The sequence below is a fragment of the Artemia franciscana genome, chromosome 21, assembly GCF_032884065.1.
Source record: "Artemia franciscana chromosome 21, ASM3288406v1, whole genome shotgun sequence".
Taxonomy (NCBI): Eukaryota; Metazoa; Arthropoda; class Branchiopoda; order Anostraca; family Artemiidae; genus Artemia; species Artemia franciscana.
The window spans coordinates 16,997,786-17,013,170 of record NC_088883.1 but is presented as its reverse complement, the minus strand read 5'-3'; the positions used below and the strand labels follow the sequence as shown (position 1 = coordinate 17,013,170).

Here is a 15,385-nt window from a genome sequence, read left to right as displayed (position 1 = left end):
AATGAAAGTGTACACAATTAATATACTGTTAGAGGGTAATTTCAAGCTTCTACTGAATTTTTTTTATTTTTCATGCAACAACTTTGATTTGAAGCAGCCAATTTTTTTGTTATATTGTTGTTTCATGGCTGCAAACAATGTCTTATTACTCACTTGACAAAAATGCAAATGTTTTGAAAAAGATCCTAGCATATTGGACAATGAAAGTGTACGCAATTAATATACTGTTAGAGGGTAATTTCAAGCTTCTACTGAATTTTTTATTTTTTTTTTCATGCAACAACTTTGATTTGAAGCAGCCAATTTTTTTTTCGTGATATTGTTGTGTCGTGGTTCCAAACAATGTCTTGTCATTCACTTGACAAAAATGCAAATGCTTTGAAGAAAAATCCTAACACATTGAATAATTAAAATGTACGCATTTAATGTACTTTTAGAGGGGTAATTATTGATATCTGCTTCTCCTAATATCCTAAAAAGTGGCCGCTCTGCGGTGAACCAAGAACCAAAAATTATTTTTGAAGATAAGTTTGGCGGGAGACGTAAGGCTTAATCTATTGTTTGATTTTGCCCAAATACGATTGTTACAATCGGAAAATAAAATTTTGAATACATTTACCTCAAAGATTATCTAAATACAATTTCATGGACTCTCTACCAAATTGAAGTTGCCCTAAGACTTTTATTTTTAAGTAAAAATAAGAAGGTTGACAAGCCCGCTCCAGGCGAAAGTTTGACCCAATCCTAGTTAAGTTTGGAACCATAGTATAAAGTCCATATTGCCCCCAAAATAACATTGTAGACGGACCCAAATCTTAATTATAACGTAATACACATAATATACCGTAATGCTGGTTAGACTTTATTTTTTGTAATTTAACCCTATGTCTTATACTTTTGGTTTTTATAGGTTTTTTTATATTATTTCTTAATTTTATTAGGACAATTTCATCAACCTAAGTTCCAAAATAGCCTAGGTATTAAAATAAGGAAAATATAAAACCGAATATAAACCTTATCTGAGGTTGGCACTTTACCGCGGTATGGACTTCCCTGTGAGTAGGAAAGATTGGCGAAAAATTATCAATTCTGACAAGTTAAATGGTGATACAATGACAAGTAACTGCCCTGTACCTTCAGTTTGATATAAACATTATTCTTCGATTTTTTCGGTGATTAACTATTCAGTGCGTTCTGTTAATACTGGCTTTCTTACCTCCTCTTTGTACAATGCTTTCACAACGCCATAAATAGTGCCCATATCTTTTCCTTAATTTTCCATAATTGATGCTGCGAAAAGTTTAAAATCTGATTCAATAGATAAGGATGGTGTTTCTAAGATGCATATTCCGATTGACTGCACCCCCTTATATCTCATTTTCAGTTTCTTCAAGCGTACCTGAGAGTTTTCTGTCTGGCACTGTTTCGTCAATTTTAAAAAGGGGAAAGTCACCGACTGATTGTTCCTGTTATAGACCTATTACTGTTTCTTGTAATATTACTAAGGTTTTCGAGTATATCCTTCTACCTTTTTTGACTAATAATATTAAAGAGGGTGAGAACCACTTTGGTCTTTGGCATGGGGTGGGTTGTCAGCATGCGCATAAGATTCTGTCTTCTTAACTGACTTATAATTCTTCCAAGGGAAATGGTCTTTATATTTGCGCTTAGGATCTTTCGAAAGCGTTTGATAGTGTGGTCCATTCTCAGCTCCTTTTTTCTCTGTATAATTTTAGTGTCAATCTCTCTGTTATAATGCTTCTTAGGTTTCGGTATTCAAATTATTTTTTTCAATTAAGATCTGCACCAGACACTATCATAAAGGTACGAAGAGGAGTTAGGCTGGGTGGTGTTCTGTCCCCTATGCTTTTTAAGATTTGTATATCTAGTGTGCCGGCTAAGATTTCAGGTACATACCCTTCTGGTATGTTCCTTATCTTGCGTATGCTGACGACTTGCTTCTGATTAGCCGTTCTAAAAAGGGTCTTTCGTTAATGGTCTCTATAGTTTCTGATGCTTTCTCTGATATTGACCTTTCACTTAATATAGATAAATGTAAGTTTCTCACCTATAGCTTAACTACTGCTACTCTCCTTCACTGTAATAATTTCACTATCCCTCTTGTTGATTGTATTCTTTGGCTTGGTATCTCTATTATTAACAATCTTTCGAGCAGTCTTTCCTCAGCGTACTGTTTGCGATATAAATAAAAAGATCCAGATTGGCTATGCACAGATTGTTGCAAACAGAGGGAAGTATAACACGTTCGCTGGCCAAACTTTATTCTACTTTCTGTGATTGTTCTGTCCTTTATGCTTCAGGTCTTTCCACCTTATTACTAATGGTAATTTAAAAAGAATTCGGATAAATTATGTCAAATTTTGCAAATTTCTTCTATATCTTCCACCTTGGACAGAAATCAAGAGTCTTGTTAGAAAATTTTCAGTTCCTGATATAACTTTAAATTTGGAGATTCTTCACAGAAAACTCTCCAGTACAGCTTTTCTTTGTGTTTCTCTCTTTGTGTTTCTTTAAATTTATTCTTACTCCACCGTATATACTTTATGTGTCGTGTGGGTGAAAAATAAAATAAATAAATAATGTATAAGAATAATAGCACCATCAGCCAAAGAATAATAATGTAGGAATCGAGCTTTTTAACTTAAAATAACTCAATCAAAATAGGATTAGACTACATAAGTGAGTTTGATCATAGTGAAAGATATGGTTTTCAATAATACTTCTTTTGTAGCCTGATTCGAATATCATTTCAATCAACTTCTTTCGATTATTTCGAGTTATGAGATTAGTAAAACTCCTTGCTCGTGGAGAAGGAATCAAGACTCTCCTCTGGACGTTTATGAAGTCTTTTCAAGCACTCCCTTATGTTGCTCTTCTAATCGTGATGCTATTTTTCATTTATGCTGTTATTGGAATGCAGGTAAGCTTTTGAAATCAATATCATCGCCTCGAAAGGACAAATATTTATCTATACCGTAAAAGGGATCTTAACCGGAAACAAATTTTTTAATTAATGTTTTTCTAGAGAAAAAGGAGAGAGAAGCAAACAATTTTATCGAGACCCATTCTGCTACCGCTGATCCATCAGTCACAACTGATCTATGAATGTATACAATGTACACTCGGGTATGCAACCCTCATATCCATAGTATGAGTTTAAAATATGGCATTTCTATGAATTGAATTCATGGTCTGTTGTACACTATACAGAAAATCTGCCCCTGTGTATTATTTCTAACTTAAAACAGACTGAAATTACTATTAATGAAGGAATATAACATAAAATAAGCATACACTCCCCCCCGCGGAACTTTGAAATAGACTCGATCGTCATATGTGCTTTTCTAAAAACAAATTAAGTAAAAAAAAAAGTTTTTTGAACTGAAAGAAGGAGCAACATTAAAACTCAAAACGATCGGAAATTATTCTCTATATTAAGGGGTTACCCCCCACCTTAATAACTTGCTCTTCACTCAAGTTTTTAGCACTTTTAAAAAAGCTTCCTGTTACAATGAAACGGCCCTTATGTTTCGGGAGTCGCTCTTTAAATTGCTAAAGAGCAAGGCAATTGAGAAGCGGGGTAACCACTTCATATACGGAATCGTTTCTTTTTGTTTTGAGTTTTAATGTTGCTCCTTATATTCTGTTGAAAATTCAATTTCTAGTCGTTTTTCAAATAATGCAAATTAATCTAGCTCACCCTCCGTTAAATTCCCTTCCCTCTAGAGAAAATCCCTAGTGAAGAGTTCTTCCCGCGTAAAATACACAACCCCTATAAACTTACTTCCGGAAAATTCCATCCTCATTTACCTCCCCCCCCCGAAAAATTTTCTTGTAGAAGATTCAGCTTGAAAAGTTCTCCTTTGCATGCTTTCATTTGAAACAGAATAAGTTCCCATCGTTTTTCAGATCACTCCGGAAATTCTCTTTTCCTCGGAAACTGTTTCCCAGAAATTTAAACACGCCGAAAACTTCCCTGGAAAATTCCTTGGAAACATCTGAAATAAAAAAAAATAATCCAATGTGCACTTTTTGGGTGCCCTGTGGTAATAAAGAGCAATTAAATATAAATATTAGTTTATAAACGATTCCATAATTTACCCTCTATGATGTTCATGTGACTGGCCCAGTCTTTCCATTCCAAAAATGTCACCCAAATTGTGCTCTTAGTGTACCATGTGATACTTTATGGTGGCTTTGTCGATTCTACATATAAAAAAAACAATAATAGATATAAATTAACTGTTATGAGTCCTTAAACAGATCTCTATGATGTTCCAAGGCCTCAGTAGTGACGATTTTATCTTGTTGTTCAATGAGGGGGTTGTAATTTTCCTGTGTAAGGTTTCAACAATCACAATCTAGAGGGTATACTTTTTGATTTTCTAAGAAGTCATTTTCAAATCACATGCAATTGAACGACACGATGCATGGGGCTGTTGGAACAGTGCCTAGTCCACTGCTGAATTTATGATTGATTGATGCATCTGCACTGTTTATTTATGCATTCTATAATGTTTTTGAATTTAATGAAGTAACGTCTTTGCTAAATAGTAAATTTTCTTCGATATCACTTGAAGAATAATCTTTTCTTGAAGACTTTGGGCAAGATTCGACTATATTTACTTTTTAACCCCTTTATACATCCCCTCCCGTTAGTTGGAAGAGTGGTTGTACTTGTGGTCCAGCATCGTGAAAGAACGGATACTACATATTCTGTAAATTAGTAATTCAGAATAATAAGCGTGTCCGTTAGCGCAGCAATGTAAAATGGCCAAACTTTCGGTTCCTTAACCAGTTCCATGAAAACCAGCTTTGTCCAGCTCTCAGAATTCAGAGTTGAGATTTTTATTGGCCAATAAATACAGGTTGGGAATTTGATATTCTTGTCCCTCCCCCCGAAAGGCTCCATGGCCAGGGATACGAGAGGAATAAAATAATACAATATAGGTAACAACCAACAAGAACAATAGCCAAACAACATATAAGATTAAAAAGAGACCATGCCTGAAATCTGGGATTCAAAGCGATGAGAAGACAATTATACATCATGAAAAGAAAAAACAATCAGGGGACACCAACTCCACAGAGAAAAAAGAAAAAAAATAATAAAAACAAAATACTAGTCTGTTTCATTCTTAACTAAATGGTCCATAATAATCCTTTTAAAAGCCCCAAAAGAGTGACATTTTTGTAGTGAAGAAAATAGGGAATTCCAGACCTATTGACAAGCAATGAGGGGATTGAAATCTGACTATATAGTAGGGATAGGAGGAAGGCAGATATTTTGTGAAGAACGAAAGCTATATGGAACTGAATCAGAAATGTACGCGGGAGTTTCTTGAAGAGATTTTGGAAGATTGCCATGAAGCTGATGAAAGACAAAAGTAGCAAAAGGAAGAATATAAAGTGACTGTAGGCTTAAGAGTGGTTATGGTGAGGAATGGTATGTTTCCATAGCCAGACGCCGTACCCTATTATCCATGACAAAAAGTGACCGGAGTATCACAGTGCACGCATGCTCTGTAGAGTGATTCGTTCGGAAACCAAACTGGGAATCATGCAAAAATTCCTTTTTTTTTTATCCAGAAAACTAAGAAGCCTGGACAGCATAGCCTTCGCAAATATTTTTTGAAAACAGATAGGAGAGAAATTGGCCTATAATTAGCAGGATCACTCTGAGAACCACCTTTGTGCACCACTAACCTTTGTTTGATTGAGAGATTCAGGGAAAATTCTTATCTCGAAAGATAAATTGACAAGCTTAGCAAATGGTGAAATAACACCGACAGAATGGCACGGATAACCCTTGTAGGAATACTGGCAGGCCCTGATGATCCTTTAAGAGTATTCACGATACGAGTTACCTCAAACTCAGAAACAGAGTTCAAGACCATTGCCTATAAACATGAGGGTCCAAGATGGGCTCTGAAATCACAACGGGAAGTTCCAGATCTTGCACAGGAAGCAGTCGTCTTCTCTATATTGGCAAAATAAGAGGTAAGCTCTGCTTGAACATTTGTGTCTCCTTGGACAGTTTTACCATCAGACATCAGCGTTGTTGGAACCAAAGGTGGAGGGGGAGAGGGTTAAGAACTGAATTAATTATGCACCATGTCTTCCTAGCATCTTTTCCACACTCAGAAAATTTCCTATGAAAATACTGAGACTTGGCCTTCTGACACAAATAATTTGATGAGCTAAAGATAATGAAGCATCAGAGTTTCCATACATAATTTTTCCTTTTCTGCTTTGCGGAGACTGGGAGTAATCCATGGATTCAGCGGTGCTATCCTTTTTGAAGTATGAGTGCTGGACTCTGATGACAAGTGCTGGACTCTGATGACAAACTTATAGGATACTTTCTTTCACTAAATCATAAAAAATATCAAAAGTGCGGTTAAAATCTGATCCGATGTCTGATCATTCAGACGGGAATTAAACATACTAAAGAAAAAATATTGTCAATAAGAGATGCATGCATCTCAGTAACTCCGGCTGGTATACAAACTGAAGGTAGAGTTCCTGAAGAAAGCATCATCAGCAAAAAATCTATAGCTGAAGCAGAATTTTAACCGAGCAGGTTGAGGTTGAAATCCTTCTTAAAGATTGATTCACGGGGATGCTTTTGGACTGAATCTAAAATCTCTTCCAGAATTTTCATAAACAAAGGAACAGATCCACTAGGGGACCTGTAATAACCCACACCTAAATCCTTACACCCTGACTCAGTATAAAGAGATTTGAAAATTCCTGTCTTGATTCTGCTTAAATTACTTCGGACATTGTATGCAAGACGATTGGCAATATAAAGGGCAATTTATCTCCTTCCTGCTCAGCCTCTGCATCCTATATACAGGAATGTCAAAAAGCATATCCTCATTTGAATCCAGGATCCTTGTCGCAACCTTGATATGCTTTATAACGTTATTAAAAATATAATTTGCATCAATTTTGATTGTTTATAACTGGCTAATAAAATCAATGAAGGACAGAGCTTATTACTTTCTTTTTTGGCTCAGAATCAACTACAAGAGCAATAGGAAGTGGAACAAGAAGAAGCAAGTATTGAAAAGGAATTTGATTCCCATCTACGTCTTCTTATAGAAATACAATAACAGAAAGTGATGACAATTTAACAGTGATAGCAGTTTACCTTTGACTAAATTAATTAACAAACGTGGTCAAATTAATGGTCGAGCCTCAGGTTTAGCTTTAATTTTTGATGACCCCTTTCAACAAGAGACTTAATTTTCCCTTAGACTAAGCTCATATTTTAGGCCCATTTACTACCCCGACGTGGACTCGCTCTTGCCTCCCCCCCCTCCCCTCCCAATAAAATTCTAAAATTCTAATTCTAGATACGCCCTGACTATAGCATCAACTAAAACTTGCTTCTTTTTTTAATCTAGCGAGCATTGCAATGATTATCTGGATGTTTCCACTTTATTTTTATCTTTAACACTTCTCTAGAATTTACGAAGTTTAGGCTAATTGATTTTATTTGTCTTTCTATTTGTATTTTGAAGCTTTTGAATTTCCTTTTTCTCTTATTCTTTTGCAAAATCTATTTGTAACCAACTTTCTAGGTTTTTGGAAAAATAGCCTTGGACGAAGACACAGCCATTCATAGAAACAATAACTTCCAGACATTCCCCCAGGCCACTCTGGTCCTTTTTCGATCTGCCACAGGAGAAGCCTGGCAAGAAATAATGCTAGCCTGTTCTACGATGCAGACAGCTCACTGTGACGAAAAGTCTGACGACGCGGGTCACCCTGATGGCTGTGGAACAGACTTCGCTGTGCCTTACTTCATTTCCTTTTACATACTTTGCTCATTTTTGGTAAATATCGTTTTGTATTTCACATTTTGACCTTTCATTCTGATAGTGGCTAAATGTGATAGCAAGTTTTATTTAATATGCTGAAAAATGCTTGAATCTCTTAATGTATTTAGGATATCTGATATTTTTTGACAATTTTTCACCATCTTTCATAATTTGACAATGTTATATATTTTGCCTAACTCGAAACTCTTCAACTTCAGCAACCCCTCCCCCACCTTCAAAATAGTTTCATTCAAATAAACGTACTTAGTCGAATAAAAAAAAAGAAGATGTCTTCAATATTGCGTGAAAATGAGAACAGGGTCTGTTAAAGTAGGGTAGACAAGCAATTTGTAAAAAATACTCAAACCTCGAACAAAACTCCTATCAAAAACAGTTTTTCTTAAGATACTCAAACAATTCTAGGGATATATAAAAGATTCAATTCAAACTAGTGAAGTTGCTGACTTTCATTTAACTTCCTTCCTGACATAAAGAAGAAAAAGCAATATCGTATTGTGCTATGTAGTGACTACTGGAATTCACAGTTAAGCATTAGAAATAATATACCTCTTTATGCAACCCTTTTGTTTTAGGCTTCGCTGTTCTCCAATTAACTTAGCTATCATAAGCTGGAATGCTATATTTCCTCAAGATATACGTGTTTTCTCATGTACTACTGAAAAGCCTCTCCAACCTAGTATTGACCCTCAAACTAGCTGTCTAATACAATGACAACAATATACTGTGGTGAATCTAATAACCAACAAATTTTAAATTTAATTCTCTTTTCTAGATTATCAATCTATTTGTAGCTGTTATTATGGATAATTTTGACTACTTGACCCGTGATTGGTCAATTCTTGGTGCCCACCATCTTGACGAATTTGTCCGTTTATGGAGTGAATATGACCCGGATGCAAAGGGTCGTATCAAACACTTAGACGTTGTCACTCTACTGAGAAAAATTTCACCCCCACTTGGTTTTGGAAAACTTTGCCCACATAGGGTTGCTTGTAAGGTAAGACATTATCACCAGTCTTTAGAACATAGACAATGAGAATCAATTGCCGTTATTCATTTAACACTGTTTTAGAAAGAAGGGATGCAAAAATGAAATCCGGCTTGATTTCTAAAGATTTTTTTATTTGACTCAATTAAAACAACTTGCTCATTAATTTACAGCATTGTGACTTTCAAAACCACAAGAAAGAATTATGTTCACCTTCGTGTAAAAAGCTTCTTTTAAGCTTAGGCGTGAATTGTCGTTAACATTGTGAGCCCTTGGAATTTTCAAACAATAGAAAATATACCATGGAAAATAATAACAGGTTTTGAGTGTGACCCCTCCCCCAGACAGAAAAAACGATTTCTCGAGATAATTTTAATCTTAATCTCTACTCTCTTTCAAAAGCGTTCCTTTTTCACCCTTTGCTATAATTAATTGAAAGTTGCCGTAGTTTGGTGTCATACTATAGAAAACGTCATACTGTGCATAAGATCTTTTAGGAATATAAGCTGAATTTTAGATTTCATTGATGTTTTTCATAATGAAATTATAGTTTTATTTTTTTACCAATACTAATATAGGACCGTGTGAAATCCCTATGAACAGGATCTATAAACCGAAGTTATGAACTGAGAGAATCTTCCGCCAACGTTCTATATTATTTAATTCAACATCAGAAGGTGATAGAGTGGTGCTTCACATTTAATACTAAAGGTATTCTCTGAGATTCTAAGAGATCCTGTAAATCTGGGGTTCATTAGTTTCCGAGGTTTCTGAGATTCTAGGAGTCAGAGAGAGAACTAAAATTCCTGGGTTTTCGGTTTGCATCTCCCTTCTCTCTATTTTCTATCTTTGTTTAGTCTTTCTTACCATCATACCTTTTTGAATGAATTGAACGTTTTTACAGCGTCTTGTCTCCATGAACATGCCTCTAAACAGTGATGGAACAGTCAACTTTAACGCCACCTTATTTGCTGTGGTTAGAACGTCATTGAAAATAAAAACAGAAGGTAATATAGATGATTGTAACGAAGAATTAAGGTCTATAATCAAGAAAGTTTGGAAGAGAACAAGTCCAAAGCTGCTAGACCAAGTTGTCCCGCCATCTGGAAGTAAGTTAAAATTTCAAGTTAAATACAGTTATTTATTATGAATACGAAACATGAAAATAGGGGCCTACCGTGTCTTGCGTTGAACAGCCGTTTATGGTAGACATAAGCCAAGCGCGAAACGAACTACAATAATCAATCAAATTAATAAAATTATATCCGGGTAATCAGTTAAGCATCATTTGATTTAATAAGTGATGTTCTAGTCTCTAAACTAAAACAAAATCTCCAAATTTTACAGAAGTGAGAACTTGAACGCAAAAAATGAATGCTGAACTTCTGAATAGATTGGGGCAGAGAAAGAATAGAAGGGCATCTGTGTTGGCCTCGGATGGCTTGATCCTGAGACGGCTTGTTAACAGTAGAATTGAATATTTAGGGAACAAAAACCTGAAAGATATTATCTTATTCATTCTTTAGATAACTGTAGCACTTATTTTTGTTATATTGGTATTTTTTACATCATAAATGAAATAAAACAAGAAACTTAAGTTGTGCGTTTGTGTATAAGTGGTATGTAGAACCGATGAATCAAAATAAATCTCTTGAATGACCAAATTCTCTTCTAAAATGGGCCCCAGCGTAGATGCTCGAAAACATAAAATTTTTAATAAAGGTTTCTCTTTAATAGCTTAATATTCATCTAACAATTTTTACAGCTGCGATAATTGAGGAATAAGGATTTGTGTTTTACAACATGATTATAATTTCTATATGAATTTGTAAGTTTTTATTTCCGAGCTTTGACAGCGCATCTAACTTACAACTTATTGCCAATTCCAAAGAAAGACTGTCAATTGGAAACTAATTAATTAATAAAATCTGAAACCATTGGTTTTCAAAAATAATGAAAACTTAAATCAATTAAAAAAACTTTTAATTGCATAGAGGGCCAGTACTTAATAAAAAATAAATTCTTAGAAAATTAAAGCTTAGGTGTCATTAAATTAAAATAGTGGCTTTTCCCAAATATTTAAATATTCAATATCTTCTTTAGTATGTCATCAATATTTGGCATAAATGGCTGAAATTTGGCTGAAGATTGTCCAGAAGTTTGGAACAGTTTTAGTTATGCTTATTCCTCTTCAGTTAATTTGTATTTTCGTAAATTCTATTCATTGTTATTCAGTTTCTCAATTTAACTGGAAAAAACGTTAATTATAAGTTCCACTGGTCATAAAAGGGTATTTGAGCCTTTGAGTACTACTAACAATTGGAATTAGTAGGATTTTAATGGTTTTTAGGAAATGCTTTAAATGTCAAATAAGACAAATACAAGACTATCTCAACAAGATGAAACTCTTATCAGAATTGAAGCTAATAGCAGTTCTCTGAAACGAAAATTAATAGTGTTAGTTTCCTGTGCCGCAGTTCCGCCCACTTTGTTTTCACAACAAATGCTAAATCTACTTTTGGAAGGCCTTCAGGGGGTTTAGCATGTATTATAAAACAAAAGCTCAGCTTTCTGTCCCCGTCATGCTAATTCTCTGATGAACATTTATTGGCTATAAGACTTGGTAAAACCGTATTGATAAACACTTACCTGCCTCACGATGGGAAGAATATGACATCGCTTAATAAATTCTCCGAAGCATGCTCTAGTTTGAAAACTCTCCTTCAAAGTATAAGCAAAAATGGGTACGAATTTATTATTATTGGAGATATGAACACTGATGTAAAACGTGATTCTGCTCGTACTGTGAACCTACTTGATTGTCTCCCTGATTACAGAATAATTGCGAAGGATCTACCTTTCTCGTATGTGCATAATTCCAGCAGCTTATCGGATATTGATCACGTGATTTGTTCCCCGTTCATTACATCTTCAACAGTGCATGTCCACAAAGATGAGCAAGATATTGATCACCTTCCTTTATCGCTATGCTTTTCGATTAGAAAAGATAGTACTGACCAGGCTTGTGCTCCTGCCTCTAAATGGTTTGTGCGGAGTAATTGGAAAAATGTTAATATGCCATTATATATTTCAACCCTGGCCATTCTCCTTGGTTCTTTACGTGTACCTTTTCATCTTCTCCAGCTGAGTGTTAGTCCTACTAAAAGTAATTACGATCTGAATCATTATTACAACCAAATCGTGTGGTGTTTAAAACGCGCTGAGGAGGTTGCTGTCCCTCAGGAGCGAGTGAGGAAAAGTACAAGGAAACCAATCTGGTCGTGTGACCCTGAGCTGAAAAGTGTGAAAAATAAAGCCAAATTGTGGCTGCGTATATGGGTTGCTAACGGTCGACCATTAGCTGGGAATGTGTTTGAAATAAAACAAAAAACTAAGCGTGAGTTTAAGAAATGTCTGCGATCGAGCCGTTACAAAGGGTTAGACTATCCTACCAATAAGAAAGAATGGGACAAAGTGATTAATTCAGCTAATTTAGATAACTCGGCAAATCCTAATTGCCCCATTACGCCTTCCGCATGGTCTGAACACTATTCAGTTATATTTTCCAAAGTGAATTATGCTGTGCACGCGCTTTATTCGAAACTGCTTGATTCGGTTCTCCCGCCTTCCCTGACTCAGGCACAAGTTATTCCCGTTTCAGTTGACGCTGTAATTGCATCTGTTAAGAAATTGAAATCAAGTTCTCTTGATATTGACGGTATCAGTGCTTGTCATCTGAAAATAAATTGCCCGTCTTTGTTTTTCCATTTACAGTTGTTTTTCCAAATGTGCCTTTGTTGTTCCCTCGTTCTTGACAGCTTTTTGTGTGGAACTGTCACTTCTGTACTTAAACGAGGTAAGACTCCTTTGGATTATTCTTCTTACAGGCCTATCACGGTTGCTTGTAATTTTAGTAAAATCCTTGAACACATCCTACTTCCTTTCATAAGTATGAATGCTAATTTCGGGGAGAATCAGTTTGGTTTTCGGTCTGGCATCGGGTGCCAGCACGCTCACCGTGCTCTTGCTTTCCTTCTTAAAGATGCTTCGGCTAAAGGGTATGGTCTTCATATTTGTGCTCTTGATCTTTCTAAGGCTTTCGATAGTGTTGTACATAGTCAGGCTCTTTACTCTCTTTATAGTCACGGTATTAACCTGTCAGTTATTTTTCTTCTAAAGTTTTGGTATAGTAATTCTTATCTTCGAATTAAAACTAATGGTGCCCTTTCATCTTCTAATGTTCTTGTTCGTCGGGGCGTACGGCAGGGTGGAGTGTTATCTCCTAGTATTTTCAAATTTTGTATCTCTGGTATTCTTGAGAATATTTCTTCTATGTGTTTTGTTGGTTTGAGTGATATTTCTTACCTTGCTTATGCTGATGACATTCTTCTAATTAGCCGGTCTAAACTCAGTCTATCGCAGATGGTTCATAAAGTTTCTTCTTCTTTTACTAAAATCGGTCTTTCGCTTAATGTTGATAAATGTGAGTATCTTTCTTTCAATGTTCCCTCTTCTCCTAGGCCTCTAATTTTTCAAAATTTTTCTATCCCTCATGTAGATTTGATCCGGTGGTTGGGTATTACACTTACAAAAAATCTTAAAACTCTTCGGGAGCGTGCTGTCTGGGATGCTGGAGTGAAAATCCAGATTGGTTACTCTAAAATTGTAGCCAATCGAGGGAAATACAATCGTATTGCCCTTGGTAAGCTTTATTCTACTTTTTCCGATCATTCTGTTCTTTACCTTTCTGGGCTTTACCCTATATTTAAGAAAAAAGATATTAGCGATATTCGATCCTCTTATTTCCGTTTCTGTAAATTTCTTCTCTATCTTCCTCTGTGGTATAGGAATCGAAAGATAATCAAAAAGTTCCATCTTCCGAACATTACTGAGAAGCTGACTGATCTACACAAAAAGCTCTCAGAAACGGCGTATCGGCGTTTGTCGCCTCACCACGGTCTGATCCGTTTGTATGATTAATGTCTATTGTTGACTCTCGTTTTTTTTTGTTTTTTTTTTTGTATCACATTTTTTTTTTATTTGTTTTCCGTTTTTCTTCAAGTTTTTACTCCACTATTTATCTTTTTGATGTATGTGAGTTAGAAATAAATATTATTATTATTATATTATTATATATTATCTCTGTTGGAATTGGCTGAACCGGTATTGGTATTAGAACAATAATATTTTATTTGCGGTTATTTCTTTACAGACGAAGATGAAGTTACAGTTGGAAAATTTTATGCAACATTTTTAATTCAAGATTATTTTAGAAGATTTAAAAAGAAAAAAGAGGCAATTTACAAAGATCCGGATGGAATAGGGGATACGTCTACTGTTACTCTCCAGGTAAGAAACAGGATAAAATAGAGTTTCCTTTTGAATGAAATTTTATGCATTTCTAATAAAGGGGTTCTAGGCACGGGAGACTACCAATCTTGCTAGTGGTGTTTCTGGTGGTGTAATACTACCAAAATAAGAAATTCCCCTGTCCTTTGGAACCCTCAGACTGTTTTTGCACTTTTGTTTTTTTTATGTTTGTTTTATTTTTTCTTCGAAACTTGCTATAGCAGAAATGCGCACCTACATTTTCATCGACACCATCTATTTTTTGAAGTTACGCTTGTTGGTGTAGGAGCAATTTTAATTAATCTACATTTTTTCGCAAGTATTCAAGGTCAGATAAGGGGTGACTATAACGATTGCGCATATTTCGGCCCCGCTTTGCCATCGAAATGATCAAATTTTTTTCGAAATTGTGAAATATTCTTAACAATTCTAGTAAGTGTTGCTCCTGCAGAGAGATCATTTTCCAGGCTAAAACCAATAAAAAGTTATCTGATATAACAATAAATTAGGACAGATTAAATACTTTAGCAAATATATTAATTGAAAGGCAAGAAGCAAGGGAATTACATATTAAAAAAGTTTTGGAAATATTTAAAGAGCCAAGAGTTAGAAATATATAAATTCATGTATTCATATAATTTTCAAAGGGTATTTTCAGGAGTTTCATAATATCTAAGGACAATAACGTAAATTAGCGAAAGTTCAAAATTAAGACAAAAAAAGGACAAAAGGGGACAAAAATTTAAGCTCAAAATGAACAAACTGGGCAATCAAATGAGACAAGATCAAGAGAACGACCTGAGAAATGTAAATATACAGGTAAAAATTATCAACCAAAATTGACAATCTTTGGAGCCAACAAACTGCAGAAATCAAAAGTTGCGTGTGAAATATACAATTGCTGTATAGTGCTTTGGACTTCTATATTGCAGAATCAGCCCCTGATATGAGTTATTGCAATGGTACAATGTGTATGCATGTATAAAATATTACAGTAACAACGTTGCATTATAGCAAAATATTTAATGTAATATTAGCCTTAAATGTATAAAACCCTAGAGCCTACAACCCTAAAACCCAGACCCAAAACCCTAGATAAGAACTGAGTCATAAAATCTGAGCCATTTTTAAAATAAATGGGCTACGTAATGTATTTAGTTTTAAGACATCAATGACA

General features: G+C 35.0%; 1 protein-coding gene across 13 annotated transcripts in view; it reads left to right on the top strand.

Annotated features, from left to right (window-relative positions):
* LOC136040963 (muscle calcium channel subunit alpha-1-like) overlaps window positions 1–15,385 on the top strand; it is a 220,922-nt gene that overhangs the window by 173,184 nt on the left and 32,353 nt on the right. For all 13 annotated transcript variants that reach the window (XM_065725425.1, XM_065725427.1, XM_065725428.1 and 10 more), the window contains 5 exons: window positions 2,753–2,941; window positions 7,611–7,865; window positions 8,644–8,868; window positions 9,764–9,968; window positions 14,072–14,208. In XM_065725425.1, coding sequence (XP_065581497.1) covers window positions 2,753–2,941; window positions 7,611–7,865; window positions 8,644–8,868; window positions 9,764–9,968; window positions 14,072–14,208 — 1,011 coding nt within the window. The remainder of the gene's footprint in view (window positions 1–2,752; window positions 2,942–7,610; window positions 7,866–8,643; window positions 8,869–9,763; window positions 9,969–14,071; window positions 14,209–15,385) is intronic.